Raw genomic sequence first — 20178 nt, 5'->3', positions numbered from 1 at the left:
GCGTTTACTGGTGGATTTTGTGCGTGTTTGTCCTGAGTCTCCAGCAGGGGTCAGTGTGTCTTCACTAACGCTGAAGCGTCTTTACCGTCAGTCGAGACTTTTACAGCTCCTTAAAAACAACACCAACTCAAAGAAAACATAAGCTGATGACAGATGAACACGCACACAGCTAAAAGATATGCTCAAACAACTCAAAATACAACACAAAGGACATGGAGGAGTGTGGTCTAATCGGGTGGTTTGGAAATATGGAAATGGTGTGAGACTTACCTTGAAAATTTGCTGGGTCCCTCGCCGTCCTCGTCGTCAAAGTCCATCCTAATGACGAACAGAGAGATACGCATGTAAATAAATACTTGCTCACATACTGTTTAGAATGGTTTATATCAATATTACCAGAAATAAATCAATGTTAATGACGGATTAAAGCACCACTAAGATGAACTGTAAGTATTTATTAATGTTTTTAATCTACTTTCATTTGATATGTTGCTCTCATTTAGGCTTATATGTATTTTTAAATCTTTATTTTAAAACATACTGCCCCAACCCCTCCACCCCCCCCCCCCACCCCCTACACACACACACACTCAAAGTGCAAGCATTATTTCTAACAAAATTGTCTTAGTTTTATGGTTTTAGATATTTATTTTGATTATTATTTGAGAAATACTTTCTTGCCAACTGCCTCTTGTCTGTATGTGACAAAAGTATCAATTTTTGTTTTTCTTATTTATATATACTGATATAAAATTTAATTCTTTTTATTATTTAATATAACGATTTGCCTACATACGGGCAAAAAAAGTAGTTTTTATTTTTTTCAATCTCATGTGTGAAGTCCAAAAATTACATATATTTTATATAAAATATATTTTATGTATATTTTTAGCATATACACAAGAATAAAAAGATAAAAACAAAAGGATTTACAGACAGACAGACAGACAGACAGACAGACAGACAGACAGACAGACAGACAGACAGATAGACAGATAGATAGATAGATAGATAGATAGATAGATAGATAGATAGATAGATAGATAAACAATAGATAGACAGACAGACAGACAGACAGACAGACAGACAGACAGACAGATAGATAGATAGATAGATAGATAGATAGATAGATAGATAGATAGATAGATAGATAGACAGATAGACAGATAGATAAACAATAGACAGACAGACAGACAGACAGACAGACAGACAGACAGATAGATAGATAGATAGATAGATAGATAGATAGATAGATAGATAGATAGATAGATGGATAAACAATAGATAGACAGACAGACAGACAGACAGACAGACAGACAGACAGATAGATAGATAGATGGATAAACAATAGATAGATAGATAGATAGATAGATAGATAGATAGATAGATAGATAGATAGATAGATAGATAGACAGATAGACAGATAGATAGATAGATAGATAGATAGATAGATAGATAGATAGATAGATAGATGTTGAGTACTTAAATCCCCCTTAAAAATTTCCAATGTTAAAAGGATGTATAATCTGCCCTATTTTTTACAATTTGGCAACCATAACCAGAAGACATGAAAACGTGATAAACAAGTAAAGCTGGAGTTTGTCAATATCCATAAGAGAGATTCTGCTAAAATCAAAGCTAGTCTGTGCTATTTCACAAGCCGCTCGCACTGTTTGCTGTACCAGAAACTGCAATCAATGATTCACAGAGATGAACTGAAATAAATAAAAACGTGGTCTTTTGTAATTCTGTTTGCTTAATAACTAGTTTTAATCATGTAGACCACGCTCCTAAAATTAACACAAAATAAAAACAACAATATTATTTATTAAAATATATTAATTAATTCATAATTTTTATTGCTACACTATTGATATTATTGCTATTATTACAATAAAAATAAACAAATAAAGAAATAATTTAATGAATTAATAAATAATAATGAACTTTTTATAATACTCAAATAATAATATTCTTTGAACAAAATAGAAGCTGCATCCTATATCACCAAGATCCATCCACTAGGAGATTTCATTTACATTTTTATGGCCAACATAAATATTAAATGTAGCATAAAGTAGGTTACAAATAGGATAATCTTACTAATAAACCACAACAAAACAAAAAACAAACTGCAGCGCAGTAATGGCAGTAATTCAAACGCATGAGAAAGGCCCTTCCATAAATAAAAAGCTGTTTTTTTCTTATTTCATTTCATTAACACAGAGCACCTCTTCAAATGACAAAACCACAAATAATGAACGCTTGCATAATAAGAGGCGATGAAAACAAATGAGAAAAATGTGAGGGACATTCATTTCAACACTTCAAGAGCTCATAAAACACAAACACTTCTCATTAAAAAAGCAGGAAAAATCATACATTTTTTAATTCTGCTAATTTGAAAAAAGCAAACATTTTTATTTTTTTATAATACAATGCTTTACAATAATACATCAGTGTATATTCATTAGATTAGTGGACACCAAAGCTAAAACTAGAGGTAATTTAACAAAAAAACATTAAGATCACAGTCCCAAAATTTGTATACACAAATGAATGTTAGGGAAAAATATTATAGAAAATAATCAGGAGTAAATAAGAGTAAACAAATCAAGAGAAAATTTGCTGTAATTTCATAGTTTATACATAGTAGTTTGCAATACCTCATTATAAACTTAAATGTATAATCTTTCTATTCCTAATAATGTTGAGAGATCAAACTTTTATTTTATTTTTATTTTAATAGATGTAACTATTCAATAAATCTGTTTTGTTTAAATGCACCAAAATCCAAAATGGATTGTCTATATTCACTGCAAAACTATATACAGTATATACAAACAGTTGAAGTCAGAATTATTAGCCCCCATTTGATTTTATAATTATTTCTTAAATGATGTTTAACAGAACAAGGAAATTTTCACAGTATGTCTGATAATATTTTTTCTTCTGGAGAAAGTCTTATTTGTTTTATTTCGGCTAGAATAAAAGCAGTTTTTATTTTTTTTAAATCCATTTTAAGGTCAAAATTATTAGCCTCTTTAAGCAAATATTTTTCGATAGTCTGCAGAACAAACCATCATTATACAATGACTTGCCTTATTACTAGGGGTGTAACGATTTATCGTGGTACGATTTATTGCGATGCAAAAATGTCACAATATGCATCATGGCGTTATGACGATTTTATTACGATATGTTCAAGTCCATTATTGAAAGTCTATTCAAAATTTTGCATTTTAACCAATAGTAGACCTACACACAATATTATTGCTGTTTTATCATAAGTCTGAGAAATAACAATAAAAACAGCCTACTCATATTCACCTTTATTTTACATCTACAGAATCGTGAGAAAATTTACTTGAATAGAATGCAATTTTTTTTTTTTTGCATCTTTACTTAAATTTTCCCTAGTTTAGTTATTTTCTTAAAGAACAACAAAAAGAAACAAAAGAAGTACACTGAAAATTGTTTTCTTGGTAATTTTTTTAATAAATCTTTGCATTTCAGTTTTAATTTTTATTCCAAATATCGTGATACATACCGAATTGTGAACACTATATCGTGATACACATTGTATCTTGAGCCGAGTGTATCGTTACACCCCTACTTATTACCCTAACCTGCCTAGTTAACCTAATTAACCTAGGTAAGCCTTTAAATGTCACTTCAAGCTGTATAGAAGTGTCTTGAAAAATATCCAGTCTAATATTATTTACTGTCATCATGGCAAAGATAAAATAAATCAGTTATTAGAAATGAGTTATTAAAACTATTATGTTTAGAAATGAGGTGAAAAAATAATCTCTCCATTAAACAGAAATTGGTGAATAAAATAAACAGGGGGCTTATAATTCAGGGGGGGCTAATAATTCTGACTTCAACTGTCTATCAGTTCAAATGATTTATTAAAATAACAAAAGCAGTGAAATGTCAAAAGTTTCGTTTCTAATGACTATGGGCTATATCCACACAGACTTTTAATTTCAGCCAGCCAGCCTTAGCGCTTCCGGTGAACTGTCTTTCCATTATAAAATTGCCAGGTTTAAAGTCTGATTTCTTTTACATAATTCTAGAGGTTATGTATCATAGTGAAAATATGTTTGGCAATCTTTTATTATATTTTATTTTATACTTATTTATTTATTTGATGAGGTTAATTTAATATTTCTATGCAGTATGTATTCACATATACATGTGTGAAATGAATGTATTTGCCTATATAAAAATGTATACATATGTATATTTATGTATATATGTATTATTTTTTATTTGTTTCTTTTGTTTCCACTGGTTATATGTTCCTAAAAAAAAAAAATAATCAATAAAAACTAAAAAAAACTAAAAAAAAAAAAAAAAAAAAAAAAAAAAAAAAAAAAAACTCGCTGATCTTCACTGCCTGACTGATATACGATATAAAGTGGGTCTCAGACTGGACAAGAAGCACTGCATTAAACTTCATTTCCCCCTACCATGTCTTTAAAATATGAAGTTTATTTTACCCCAGTATTTTCAATTAGTTTCTGCGCTTGCCTGCTGATCCTGACGACGCTAGCGGTTACACAGTCTTTCATCTAGTTTTACACTTGAACAACTAAATGAATGCTTAAGTCTATTCAACTGAACGTATTGTAATTACATTACAACATCGATGCTGTAAAAGCAACCTTATGAAATTGAAAATAGTCATATTAAGCTTTCACCGGAAGTTTGTCGTTGGCTGAAAAACATTAGCTGTGCATAGAGGCCATTAAGTATTTAAAACATATCATTTAACTTTCAAAATGTAGGGAAAGATTGGACAAACATGTTCAAAAATCTCCATTAATGTCAAAGTACCACACATTAACCTAGATTTAAATATAAATGCAGGAAAACACCCAAAGATCTGATTTGCATTTTCTTCAGTCATAATTATAACCATAATTTCAGCCATAATTATAACCATTTATACCCATTAACATAATTATATCCGTTAACTAACAGTCCCCAGTATTTTGTGATTCTTGACTGTTTTCAATTAATGTATGCTTTTGAAATGCATTATGGGACATTACTCTCTTAACTTTTTTAAGTTGCAAAGTTAAACAGTGACTTTTATTGACATTTTTCAGTAGTTTGAAACCACACTGTAAAATAAAATCCATAAATTAGCAGTTTTCTGTATTTTGTGTTTCATGTTTATATTTTAATTATGCTTTTGAATTGCGTTATGGGATCTTGATCTTTCTTCCAACAATCTTGAAGCTTAAAAAGTTGGAAAAAACTGACTTTTATGAACATTTTTAATAGTTTAAAATGATATATGGTCTGGGTTGGTGCTGTATATTGTGCTACAAAAACCTTGTAATACACTGCCAGTATATTTTCTGTCATTCTACAGGCTTATTTCTCTATATTATTTCTTCTACATTATATTATTTCAAACTACTAAACATCAATAAAAGTCACTTCATTTGAGTTGAATTTTTAGCATTAAAGTGCACTTGTTAACTAACAGGTATATTTTTATAGTGCGTGCATTTTGTCTGGTTTGACTATGTAAATTATGGTACAAAAACGTTTTTTTTTTTACTCCTATAAATGCAGCTGTGATGGGATTGTGTGTTTGTGGCAGTTTTTCCTGTGATTAGAAAAGAAATCTCACATCTCACGAACGCTCAAAAGCAACAATCCTAAACATTTATTTTAACAGAAATTCACATGCAAATGCAAAACGGAGAGTATCTTTGGAATCAGCCCAAAATGAATAAGAAACAAGGGTACCACTTTATAATAAGTGGACTTAAATAATATATACTTACACCGAAATTAATCATTTGTTACAATGCACTTAGACCCAATACCAGTTCTACCCCTTAGCCCTTTCTCTTATTCATACTCCTTGTTTTGCACGTTCACGTGAAGGGGTAGGGGTGTCCCAATTCTCTATAGCTTGAAGGCTTATGGCTAAGGGGAGTCTGAGATTAGTATTTTTTGGCATTATTAAGAATATTTACAACAAACAAGCATATGTTTTAATATATTCATAACAGCATTCGTGGTTTACAGTCATGCTTTAAAAAAAAAAAAACAATTAAAAAAAAAAAGAGTGTAAATACACAGTACAGTTAGGAGTTTATTGCCACATTAGATCGTTATGATAACATGGTATTGTTGCCTTCTGTGATTTCCTGTAAGATAAACACCAAAAAAATAACGCCACTGGAATTACTACAGCAGTTGCCTTGTCGATCTCATATGAAGCTCATACAAGCTCGTGAAACACAAACGATGACGTGTGCGGGTGTTGTAGTGCTGCCCCATTTCTTAGGGGCAAATTTGAAGCCCTTTCTCTTACACACTCTGTTTCAAGGGCCAAGGGGAAGGGGTAGAATTAAAGAAGAGAGGAATTGGGCCATATTGTGTTTTGACTTCCTTCAGGGGGGATCAAGCGTTAACTAGAGAGGTCTCAAACCACCTCCCACCCCTTCATGTAATTTGCACCTCTGACAGAGAGCATCTGGAGTTATGAAAACAGTGTGGTGTTTCTCTGAATCGCTCACCCCGCTGATCTCCGCTTGCCTCCTCGTCCTGGCATCGCACCTGTCATCCTGACCTGACCTGCACCTACGACAGCACCTGGCATAGACACCGGCCCTGGCAAATCTGTGCCCATTTCTGAAGAGAAAAAACATCTTAATATTCTGACATAGAAACATCATATGATATATATATAAATATACTTCATATGCATGCAACTAATACAAAAGCATTTAAACTGCTTGATTTCGATTATACAATGACCTGGAATCTAAAATTACAGACAAGGATCAAAACAATAGTGTTTTCCACACACAGTGTCCTGTTTTTGGTCTTCTTATGAGCAAAAATAATGAATTTTACCATGATTTACAGAAGACACACACTAAAATTTAATTCACTGTAATGATCAGTGCTGGCTAAGTTACTTCCATAGACTAATTAATTACTAATAACATCATTAAATTTGTATTTAAATCAATTTTCTAATTGCTTTGTCTGAAAAATAATTGAAGTACTCAATAAATAATTTAAATACTTAACTCATAAAACCCTAATAAATCTCAACAATACAATTTTAATTCTTTAAAGTTCAGTGAACATGGCTTTTTAGCTTAATACTTAAATTATAAATATTTTAGGCATCAAAACATGAAAGCTTTCAAAGAATGACACCATATTTCATACATTCATAGTTTTTTTTAGTATGTGCAATGCTTATTTTAACACTAGTTTGTTTTCTACACCAAATCACACTAACCGGCCACTTTATTAGGTACACCTGTCTGACAGCTCTTTAACGCGAATTTCTAATCAGCCAATCACATGGCAGCAACTCAATGCATTTAAGCATGTAGACATGGTCAAGACAAACTGCTGCAGGATTAAGGCAGTTCTGAAGGCAAAGGGGGATCCAACCCGGTACTAGTAAGTTGTACCTAATAAAGTGGCCAGTGAGCGTACATTGCAGTAATGAAATACCATCAGTATACATGTAACACACACACTTAGATGAACATACTCTCAAACAGCAGCAGGCTGAGAAAATGAACACTCTCTGACATGTTCAGCCTCAGTGATTGCAGAATCATATTAATATTTAATAAAGTCTGCCTCGGACTTCTCCTGTTCTCCAGAGCTGAACAGACCCTTTCAGCAAGTTTCCACTCATTTATTTATTTATGAGGTTTACAAACTCACACCTTACTCATGTGAAGGTACAAGAGAGATGCTGAATCCATGAGCCAAACAAGATATATCACAGGCTGCCAAAAGTTAACTTGCTTATGCAAACATATGGGGGAATGCTGTTGTATATTGTCATTAAAATGCAGGCGAAATAAACAAAGTTTTAGTTGTGAAAGCAAATATTTAAGTCAATTATTCGCCCTCTTGCAATTTAAATATATATATATATATATATATATATATATATATATATATGTGTGTGTATATATATATGTATATATATATATATATATATATACACACACATATATATATATATATATATATACACATATATATATACACACATATATATATATATATACACATATACACATATATATATATATACACATATATACATATATATATACACATATATATTTGTTTTATTTTGGCTACAATCAAAGCCCTTTTTTAAGCCATTTTAAGGTCAATAATGTTAGATTGAATTTACTTATTTAACAGAGACATGCACAAAAATACACTGACCTCGAAAAGGAAAGATGCATTGTGCCAGGTTTAAGCAAAGTTGCTATTTTCCACCTGCAGTCCCTGAACAGGTAAATCTTAAAGGGCACATAGGTTACCCCTTTTTCCAGATTTAATATAAGTCTTTTGTGTCCCCAGAATGTGTCTGTAAAGTTTCAGCTTAAAACACCCATCAGATTATTTATTATAGCTGTTTGAAGTGTCTGTATTATAGCCGGTAAAACTTGGTTGCTGTTTTTTTTGTACTGGGCCTTTAAGGCTAGTCCTCCCCTCCCACCGTTCCCACATGCCTGTTAGCAACATGCCTCAATCGCCGCCCTCAGCTGCCTCAGGAAGCAGATCTCACATCGTGTTTGTGAGAAATACTACAGTAAGAACTTTAACAATCAGTATTTGATGCATTTTTTGTGAGATGCAACCATGAGTCACACACAAAGTCATTACAAAGTTAATTCGCGCACACACACACACGCACACAGAGTGAGAGAGAGAGAGAGAGAGAGAGAGAGAGAGAGAGAGAGAGAGAGAGAGAGCACGCATATGTGACAGGATACAGGTTAATCCTCACTGCTGTATGGATATCTGTTATGTTAATGTACAAAATAAACCTGATTTAACGTCCACAAACCAGGATTGAAGCGTCTGCTTATATAATTGTTCTGACACGCTGCTGTGCTGATGAAGTAAAGCTAAGCTAAATCGCTATAACTCATTACACACATGCTCTGTTTTAAAACATTTTAAACTTGTAAAACTCACTCTTGATCACATTTGATGATGATTGATGATCCTAGCGAACTGAACAGACCTTTTATTCCCGGTTGCTTTGCGCACGTCTGGTCTTGTTGATATGATTATACATGTGACTACCGGACATGTTAATACGCGCAGCTGTCAATCAATTCGGTGGGCGGGGGGACCGCACTCCTACGTCAAGTTGCGGTCGATCTGAAAACCATTCTAATTGGTCCACCGTTTTTATGTTGCTAAATTGAAAAAAAAAAAAAGGACTGGGTGTGTTTATATCACCCCAATATGACGGTCTATACACTACATCTACACACGTCTGTGCAAACAGCTTGAAAAGTAGATTTTTCACCATAGGTGCCCTTTAAAGCAATCAAATAAAATAATAATAATAATAATAATAATAAAAAAATCAAATAAAAATGCCATTTAAAACATAGAGACTCACTCACAGACAAATCAAACACAACACCTCAGTGTGTACAAATGTGATTTGACAAAAACCACCTCCTGGTCAGGTAGTCTGTGAATGTGATCAATTCTTTTAGAAGAGTATTCCATAGACTGGTGGCTATAAGAAAAAGATGATTTGCCAAAAGAGGTTTTACGTCTAGGGAAAATACACTCCTCTCTTACCACCGAGCGTGTCATTGAGATGTTTTCTCTGATGTAAGAGTTAAACATTTTCTTAAAGGAGCAGCAAGGTTATGAATAATTTTAAAGGCAAAACAAATGCTGGAACATTTAAACATATTATCAAACCTCAAAGGCTACACATATGAGCCCCCTTAAGCAATATATATTTTTGATTGTCTACAGAACAAATCAAGGTTATACAATGACTTGCCTAATGACTCTAACTTGGCTAAATTACCTTCCTGTTGAGTTCGGGTCAAATCTGACCAATTTACAACTTAAAACACTCATAAATATTGTGTTTTACATCTGATTGCCTCAAATCCTTATGATTTCCTCAACAGTGTTGAGGAAAGTTACTTTTGAAAGTAATGCATTGCAATATTGAGTTACTCCCCAAAATAGTAACTAATTGAGTTACTTAGTTCCATTTTATGGAAAGTACGTACTTTTCAGTTACTTTTTAACTGGTAGCTAGCTCTCTGCAACTCTCACATGACCACCCACCGAAGCTAAGCAGGATTGAGCCCGGTCCATACCTGGATGGGAGACCACATGGGAAAGCTACAGTAGGTTGCTGCCTGAAGTGGTGTTAGTGAGGCCAGCAGGGGGTGGTCTGTGCGAGTCCTAACGCCCCATTACAGTGAAGGGGACACTATACTGTCAGTGAGCGACGTCTTTCGGATGAGACGTTAAACCGAAGTCCTAACTCGTTAAAAATTCCAGGATGTCCTTTAAAAAAAAAAGTATGGGTTTAACTCCAGCATCCCGGCCAAATTTGCCCACTGGCTTTGGTCCATCATGGCCTTCTAACCATCGTCATATCACAATTGGCTTCATCACTCAGTCTCCTCTCCACCAAATACAGGGTGTGTAGTCTTGGTGCAAAATGGCTGCTGTCGCATCAACAAAGTGGATGCTGCACACTGGTGATGGATGAAGAGATTCCTCCCAAAAGGATGTAAAGCACTTTGATTGTCTAGAAAAGCGCTATATAAATGTAAGGAATTATTATTATTATTATTTTAATACCTTCCTGACGCTTGATCTCTTTCAGAACTTGCAGTGTATTTTTCTTTTTTAAAGGGAGGAGCTCTGCATTTAACAACACACTGTATAACCTACATCAGGGGTGACCAACCCTGTTCCTGGAGATCGACCTTCCTGCTGATTTCAGCTGCAACCCATATCAAACACACCTGCCTGTAATTATCAAGTGCTGTTCAGGTCCAAATTAATTGGTTCAGGTGTGTTTGATCAGGGTTGGAGCTGAACTTTGCAGGAAGGTCGATCTCCAGGGACAGGGTTGAGCACCACTGACCTACACCTTCATTTCCCTAAAAAAAACAACTAAATTAAAACAAAAACTAATTAAAAAGATTGGAATAATATTATATTCTGAGAACTTCCTGACGCCATACATGCTGTTTATACAGATTAATGAAAGTTGAAAGCAATGTGTTTGCTACTTCTGTATCTATGTCTCATTAGATCAATAAAATCACTGTCCATTGAGACTATAATCCAATTTTCTTCCATACATTCAGAATAAAGAGAATACTTCCATCACAGAAATGTAGGGCTCTGCCATCTTAGTTTAAGTGTAATTCAACATGATTACATTAATCAAATTACAATAAGCAAATTAATTAATCTAAAAAGTAACCAGCATTACATTTTTTAAATTAACTCAAATTTCATTACTTCTTTTTTTAAAGTTATGCGTAACTTGCTACTTAGAAAAGCAATATTATTACGTAACTCGCATTACTTATAATGCGTTACCCCAACACTGATCCTCAACACATACCTGTCAGCATTGGGATGTAAAAATAAGGGATACATAAGGGACGCTCTCAGTAAGGGAATCTCTCATTTAGATTTTTCACTTGATTACATTAAATATCAGAGGTGTCACTTTAAAAATGCAGATCTATAATAAACGCATTTGATTGCTTTTCTGACTTTTTACGCTCATTTAAGACAAAATTAGTTTTGTTTAAAAGAAAACCCACAAAGATCAACATGTTTAGATGATGTTATTATTATTATTATTATTATTATTATTATTATTATTATTATTATTATTATGTGTATATCTGTTCAAACACACCTAAAACCCATAGTGTCTACATTCACTCCACTTCAAATCATGTGTAAAGAATCCGTTCGGGAAACATTGTCTATTTATCACAATGGAGCGTGTCTGACAGTCACGCACCACTACATGAACTGACTGTTCTGAGTATTGCATAGGAGGGGCAACGACGCCTGTAATGGACAGGAATCCTGCCGATTTATTTATTTATATTCATTTGATATTATTTATTTGATATTATTATTTATATTTATTTGAAATTGTTTTCATGCCTTAAATAAAATGAAAGCACAGAACAGATTCACATTTAAGAGCAAGGGGCATCCCCTGGTGGTTTGGTAGTAAGGGTTGCGTATAGGGAGGATCAGCTCTTGGGTATTTATTGCCACCCTTCATAGGAAATTAAAAAAAAATATATGGGAGAAAATACCTTTATGTGATGATAGCGGGATAGAATTGTAAAATACGAGCGAATCCTGGGAAAAACCGGAGAGTTGACAGGTATGCCTCAACACTATGCACTTATAAAAGTTGATAAACATATAAATGTGATGATCATCTCTTTCATTGAACTTTGAGAACCGCCATAGGAAATGAATGGGTATCCAGACTATATTAATCCATCAGACAGAAATTATCCCCATACACACAATCCAACTCACTCCCTTCCAGACTGAACAATGTCTTTTGTGGGTACACATCGCACAAATTAACCACTAAATCTAAATCAAAAAGTTACAAATTGATCTGAGATTGCATTGATATATGCAGATGTAAAATATAAAGATAGTAAAGATTCAATACGATTCATGTCAAATACACTGTACAAAAATACTAGGTTCAACATGATTCTATTTGTGTTGGAACAACATGAAGGAATTAAGTTACTTATTAGTTTTTCCAAATTTAAGAAGATTAAACATAAAACAATTAAGTTGTGCCAAAAAAACTCAAGAATTGTGTTATTACAGCTCATTTTATACAAGTATTTTGACCAAACAAACAGCCAATGTCATTTTTTTCAGTTTATATTGTGTCATTCCTATATTTTCCCTCTATCAAAAACCTTTTAATTTTCTTTTTATCTCCTTTCTAGGTGCTTTTCAGGCCTTTCTAAAGCTCTTCAATCCGTCTCGTTGTCTTTGTCTCTCGGAAAGCCTTCAGGTCAAACTCATTAATCTGTCTCGTGGGATGGAGTGAAGGGATGAAGACAGATACGGCGCTGCTGTCTCTCATTTTGAATCACAACTCAACAGCTCATTCTAATGACCAGAGGCCTGTTTCCAAAAACAAAACATCCACCCGTCCCTCAGGATCTCGCCAGCAGCGGCTGAGCTCTTTATACATGTGGACAGCGTTTCGAGTTTCGTGTGAAAGAAACCCATCGAGACAGAAACGAGACGAATGAGTGCTTTCTTCAATCAAGGCATATAGAGAAAACCTCCGCAATTTGACGTCTTGGACACTGGCCCGTCTTTACGGATCTATGCGGTGATGGAGAAACTAGGATAAATAATTGATTCTTTGGAGGATTGATTCGGATTTGGATTATCAGCAGAGGATTGTGGGTATGCTGCAGTAGTTCTGTCGATGTAGGTGCTGATTAGCGTCGAAAGTATTAAGTTCAGTACCAATGAAATGCTTATGTCCCTGTATCTGTGTTTACACTACAGTGAACAGTTATAACTGATGACCTTTACAGCCAATCACAGTCATTTCTGTTGAGCATGTGAACACAATGGCCAATCAGCTGTGTTTAAGAACATGCTTAAATGTTAGCAGGAAATGGATGTTTTTAAAGGTGCCCTATAGAGAAAAGCTGGATATACCATTGCATAGTAGAATAATAAAACATCAGTATATAGAAATGGACATATTGTAAGCCTAAGACACCACTGTTTCCTCGTTCTCATGTAAATTCCATGAGTGTAGAAACCTGGTGGACAATGAGCCAATCAAAGGACAAAACCATCTATGAGGAGACTCACGGTCCATGCCCTCCGTATTTGCATGTATGCCTACTTTAGGTCATTCATCCGGACCTGACGAGCAGCGGACATCATCTAGAGAATACAGACTCATATGTAGCTTTGAGATCATTAATACGCACACCTCAGACTGCGTTTGATAAGTCAAACACTATCTAGTGAGAAAACAATGATAGTTTCCCTCTCCTTAGTTGTTTTTAAGCTTATATTTAACTTACTATGTATGTGGGACTTTTATTTTGAAAACGCAAGCCCCAAATTGTTTACTGTGCATTACTGGGCAAAGACAAAACGAGGTGTGTTCAACTTGACTCAAGACTCAAAATGCAAGATTTACAGATTTAATATTTATTCATTTCCACTCTGAAGAGGCATAATGTATGTTTAGTTCAACACAATCTCACGGCAATTCGTAACTTTTTGATTTAGTGGCTAATTCGTATAAATTCGTACGATCTAATTCGTACCATTTAGTACGATTTGCTCATCCGCCAATGACGGTTGGGTTTAGGGGTGGGGTTAGGTGCCACGCCTCCTAATTAAAATCGTACAATTTCGTACGTCTGAACTCGTACGAATTAGTACGAATTAGCCACTAAACTGTCAAAACGTAAAATACTTACGTTTTCTCGTGAGATCAGGCTGGTTTAGTTACATCTTTTGTTAGTTGATCATGTTTATTGTGAAATTTGATGTGTATGGTTCTACAAACACACGTAGACTGCTGAATCGTATAAAATCGCTCACCTTAACTGTCATAAGTTCATGCAGAGGTTAATACTAAGTCCTGGCTGTTTTCTTTGACAATATAGCTTCAAAATAAAATGCGATGCATCTCTATCACTCTCTGCTGTCAAGTTTAATTATGATTTAGCCTTTATCCACTACAGATCTGGTGAGCAAAATAGGTTAACGTTACTCTGATTGGTTTATATTTGTCCATGTTTAGCATACATCATGCTATGCATGCGTCTCTGTAAGAGCTGCACGTCAGAGTGGAGCTCATTAATATTCATGATACGAACCATATATGGTCAATCATGGACTTTCTGATTTCATGGGGTTTTTATGGAGTAATTAATGAGCTTATAAAACCGTTTTTGAAGATTTTTTGAACTTGCCAAAGCCATAACCCTACTATGTAGATATCAGAGAACAATTTAACTCATTCAACCAATGCAGTATATGGCACCTTCAAAATTTCAGTTCAGATTGGTTCCAAAGTCGATACTTTTGACAACACTAGGGCTGATGAAGCATGCATTCAACTGTTCAAAAGGACTTCTCCAACGAAGGCTCCAACTAGGGCTGCACAATATATATTGTTTCAGCATCAATATGGCAATGTGTGACTCTGCAATAGTCACATTGCTGGAACTGCAATATGAACTTGGGGTTATAAATAAACCAGGAAAAAGTACATAATATGGGATTTGTGATTTGTTTAACTCTTGTGTGAAAGATTTTTTTATTTGGATTTGTTTTTAAAGCATGTGACTGTAAGATTTCCGGCGAAATTAAACCATTTGGGTACAAGAAATGCTAAAGCTTGTCACTTCAAAAAAAGATTGTTTCATTATTTTTACAATGAGGACTTACTTTCTTACTCCCAGGGCCATTTATATCGAAGTTCATATTTAGCCGCACCATTTTGGTGTTACGTAACATCTAGTTTTTATGAGGCGAGTTGTTGGCCCAACGCTCAACCCCCAATCTGGAGATTCAGGACTTACACACATACACTACTGATGATTTAGCTTACCCGATTCACCTACAGCACTTGTCTAGGGACTGTGGGAGAAACTGGATACAACGAGGACTACATGGCTATTTTCCACTTGATTATTGAATCTCTGTACTTCAATACTCCAGAAAATCAGTTAAAAGTATCTTTGTTCTACTGTTTTCACCTGTGCTATATATTTATATATAGCACAGGTGAAAAAAAAAAATAAATAAATATATATACCAATGGGTGGGATATTTGGAAAGAATTCGTTCAGATTGGGATGATTTTGTAGGGAAGTGCATCTGTCAAGATATATATATATATATATCTTGACAGATGCACTTCCCTACAAAATCATCCCAACCTGAATGAATTCTTTCCAAATATCCAACACATTGGTATATATATATATATATATATATATATATATATATATATATATATATATATATATATATATAAGGCATTTAAAAGAAACTCAGTAACCTAACAGTATTACACAATGCACCTGGACAATAAGTTAAGCCATTATTTCATTGGAAGAATAAAAAGTTAACTTTCCTTGTGTTTTGGAGGCATATTTAGGTCACTAAAACTGCTTGTAAAGCAAGTTTATCAGAAATCTTTTCTTTTCTTTATTCCTCAGTCTCTGAGCACTCGTGGCATTCAAAACTTGTTTTCAGGGCTGACATTTTACATGGACCTATAACACATACCTCATTAAATGAAAAAAAAAAAACTCTTTAGGGAGCTTTGTGCTGACAAGCTAATATTTTGTAACATTTCAAAACCCCCTAGACCATTACAACACAAAATCAAGAAACTAATCAATCAACACAATCTCATTTCGGATTCAAAGAACAGAATATAATATATGTCAGGATTGTGTTTTCAGTCATTACCTTTCACAATGTGTTTGTGAACCTAAAAGCTCTGCAGAGTGATAGGCTTGTAAAAGAAAAAACTGAACTGCATGAAAGCAGTCGAGTATTTTTGCCTAAACAAATCAAATATGGGTTTGCCAGTCTACACTGTTGCCTTTTTAAACAACTATTAAGCAGCATTTAGAAGTCCATTTTCATTTTAAAACAGGGATTTAAAATGAAAACTTTCTTGGTTCAGACTGATGTTCTACTATGCTTTTCTGAATCGGAAAAGTAATCACTGTCCACACTATAAGCATCAGTAGGTCTAGTATTTATTCCTAAACAAATCAAATATGAGTTTGCCAGTCTATACTTTTGCTTTTTTTTAAAGAAATGTCAACTTTCATGCAGCTTTTACAGTAGTGTATTTTCAAAACTCTCCTCTGTGGTCAGACTGGCGTTTTTACTGTGTTTTTCTGAGTCAGAAAAATAATCTCAGTTCACACTATAATCATCTGTAAGTCTAGTATTTCTTCCTAAACAAACCAAATATGAGCTTGCCAGTCTATATTCTTGCATTTTTAAACAATGTCAACATTTAGGCTGCTTTTAGTAGTGCATTTTTATTTTAAAACAGTCATTTAGATTGAAAACTCTCCTAGTTCAGACTGCCGTATTTACAGCATTTTTCTGAATAAGAAAAATAATCCCTGTCCACACTATAATCGTCGATTAGTCTAGTATTTCTTCCTAAACAAACCAAATATGGGTTTTCCAGTCTATATTGCTGCTTTTTAAAACAATGTCAACATTTAGGCTGCTTTTAGTAGTGCATCTTTTAGTAGTGCATTTTAGAATGAAAACTCTCCTAGTTCAGACTGGCGTTTTTACTGCATTTTTCTGAGCCAGAAAAGTAATCTCTGACCACACTATAATCATCTGTAAATCTAGTGTTTCTTCCTAAACAAACCAAATATAGATTTTCCAGTCTATACTGTTGCTTTTTTTAAAATAACGTCAACGTAGGCTGCTTTTACAGTAGTGCATTTTCAAAACTCTCCTCTTTGTTCAGACTGGTGTTTTAACTGTGCATTTCTGAGTCAGAAAAACAATCTCTGTCCACACTATAATCGTCGGTAAGTCTAGTATTTTGTCCTAAACAAACCATATGTGCATTTGCCAGCCTATAGTGTTTATTAACTGCTTTTAAACAATGTCAATATTTAAGCTGCAATCGTGTACAAACGTGGAACTTATCTGTTTTGTTGGAATTGTTTTCCTCACAAAACCAATATTAATAATGTAATCTTTAAACCATAAGAGGACAATGCAACAATTTGATTTTGTTTACTGAGAATCATTGCACCCTTAGCGCAGAGTAAGAGCTCAAACTCAGATATTGTACAAAAATTCATTTTAACCAATCCCAACAGATTGGGCCAATCATCTGACCAATCAGAGCAGAGCAGATTTTCGGAAAGACTGGTTCCTTAAACCAGTGTTTCCCAACCCTGTTCCAGGAGGCACACCAACAGTTCATGTTTTGGATGTCTCTCTCATCTGACCCATTAACTTCAGGTTTTGGAGTCTCTTCTAATGCAGAGTTTCCCAACCCTGTTCCTGAAGGCACGCCAACAGTACACATTTTCATCCTCTCCCTAATCAAACACACCTGAAACAACTCATCAGAACATTAGAAGAGACTCCAAAACCTGAAGTTAATGGGTCAGATGAGGGAGACATCCAAAACATGAACTGTTGGAGTGCCTCCAGGAACAGGGTTGGGAAACACTGCCTTAAACCAACCATTTCAGACAGTGGATACGTTTACATGGACACCAATAATCTGATTTCAGCAATTTTTTTAATTACCTTAATTCGATTAAGGTCATAATTGAATTAAACAGAAATCGGATACAGACACGTGAAGCTTGCCGATTTTAGTCGCATTATTGAAGTGCAGTACAGACATGTAAACACCGATATCAAACTACTAACGTCGTGTAGGATTTGCACCACATTTTGCGACAGGGTAGTCTATGGACACACGGCTGTTTGACACTATTCTCTGCACCTACCGACTCAGTGAAGGACCACAGAGACACAGATGCTGATGTTTTTTCCCACACGGCTTGCTGTATCAAATTCTATTCAAACTACACACTTACAGCAGTTCATACTCGCATCCAATATCTCATGTCACAGTGGACATGAAATGTTCCTGAATGAAAGTGAAACTGCCGAACTGCGGTTAAAGTCGACAAATTTAAAATGAAATACACCCGAAATTACATGAAACGCAATGCCATTGATCAAACTATGTGCTACAACATGTAAAACGAGCTCATGAAAGGAACATTCAAAAAGCAACTCATGTAAACACCTTAATCATATTAGTGTCTTATTCAGATTAAAGCAAATAATTTGATTACTGATGTCCATGTAAACGTAGTCACTGAGAGGAACAAGCTGAATATGTATTTATATAAATGATTCTCAAATACTTCTGATGAACGTAAAGGTGTTTTATGAGGAAAAATAGCTTTTAAAATAGCATAACAGAGATAGTTCACACCAATAAAAAAAGATGTCTGTCATCATTCACTCAGCCTCAACTTGTTTCAAAATAGTTTATGTTTCTTCTTTTTTAGCTGAAAACAAAGGAATATATACTTGCTAAGGGGAAAAAATAGCCATTGACTTTATTCCTACTGTCGTTGCAGGGGCTACAGTAGGTTTTAGTAGTTTTGTTCCTACTATGGGCTGTGCGATTTGGGGAAAATTTCTAATCGCGTTTTTTTTTTTTTTTTTTTGTCAGATATTGCAATTTCGATTTGATTTGTGATTTAATTTTGAATTCAAGCTTCAGCTCAATATTCTGTATTGTAGCTTCTTACTACTAAAATGCAGTAAGTGTTAGTTAAAAAAAGAACTGAAAATATATTCACTTACATTTTTCAAATTTGTTTATAAATATTTAGAAATTTCCCAGTGATGGGTTGCAGCTGGAAGGGCATCTGCTGTGTAAAACATATGCTGGATAAGTTGGCGGTTCATTCCGCTGTGGTGACTCCTGAATAATAAAGGGACTAAACCGAAAAGAAAATGAATGAATAAATGAACATTGGCGACGCAGTGGCGCAGTAGGTAGTGCTGTCGCCTCACAGCAAGAAGGTCGCTGGTTCGAGCCTCAGCTCAGTTGGCGTTTCTGTGTGGAGTTTGCATGTTCTCCCTGTGTTCGTGTGGGTTTCTTCCAGGTGCTCTGGTTTTCCCCACAGTCCAAAGACATGCGGTACAGGTGAATTGGGTAGGCTAAATTGTCCGTAGTGTATGAGTGTATGTGTAAATGAGTTTGTGGATGTTTCCCAGAGATGGGTTGCGGCTGGAAGTAAAAACGTAAATACATGCTGGATAAGTTGGCGGTTCATTGCGCTGTGGTGACCCCGGATTAATAAAGGGACTAAGCCTAAAAGAAAATGAATGAATAAATGAACATTCAGAAATATAACACTCATTTTTCACTAGAGCAAACAGTAAACAAATAAAGTTACCCTACCTTTCTGTAAACAAACTGAACTCAAATTAGGGAGATAGTGTAACTTATTATAAAAACATATATATTAATTATAAAAATACAGAACAGTTAGCAAACTAACATGGCTGAAACAACTCTGAAATTGTACTTTGCTGTTGCTTGCTACTAGACTGAGTGCCAGTAGCAATACTTTCAGTTGACTTTTTAGCAAGACACTCCTCATATAGCCGTCTGTGGTGCTTTTTTTAGGTGCTGGTTTTTGTATTTATCATATTGTATTTATATATCGTGCTGTGGCAACAATTCTTACAGATTACCTGTTTTTGTTTAGT

General features: G+C 34.4%; 1 protein-coding gene across 4 annotated transcripts in view; it reads right to left on the bottom strand.

The window, feature by feature from the left end:
- arnt2 (aryl-hydrocarbon receptor nuclear translocator 2) overlaps nucleotides 1-20178 on the bottom strand; it is a 183145-nt gene that overhangs the window by 140699 nt on the left and 22268 nt on the right. For all 4 annotated transcript variants that reach the window (XM_056461014.1, XM_056461015.1, XM_056461017.1 and 1 more), the window contains exons 2-3: nucleotides 6552-6666; nucleotides 271-318 (exon numbers count right to left, since the gene is read on the bottom strand). In XM_056461014.1, coding sequence (XP_056316989.1) covers nucleotides 271-318; nucleotides 6552-6666 — 163 coding nt within the window. The remainder of the gene's footprint in view (nucleotides 1-270; nucleotides 319-6551; nucleotides 6667-20178) is intronic.

Source organism: Danio aesculapii, chromosome 7 (assembly GCF_903798145.1).
Source record: "Danio aesculapii chromosome 7, fDanAes4.1, whole genome shotgun sequence".
NCBI lineage: Eukaryota > Metazoa > Chordata > Actinopteri > Cypriniformes > Danionidae > Danio > Danio aesculapii.
This window is presented reverse-complemented; position numbering and strand designations above follow the sequence as displayed.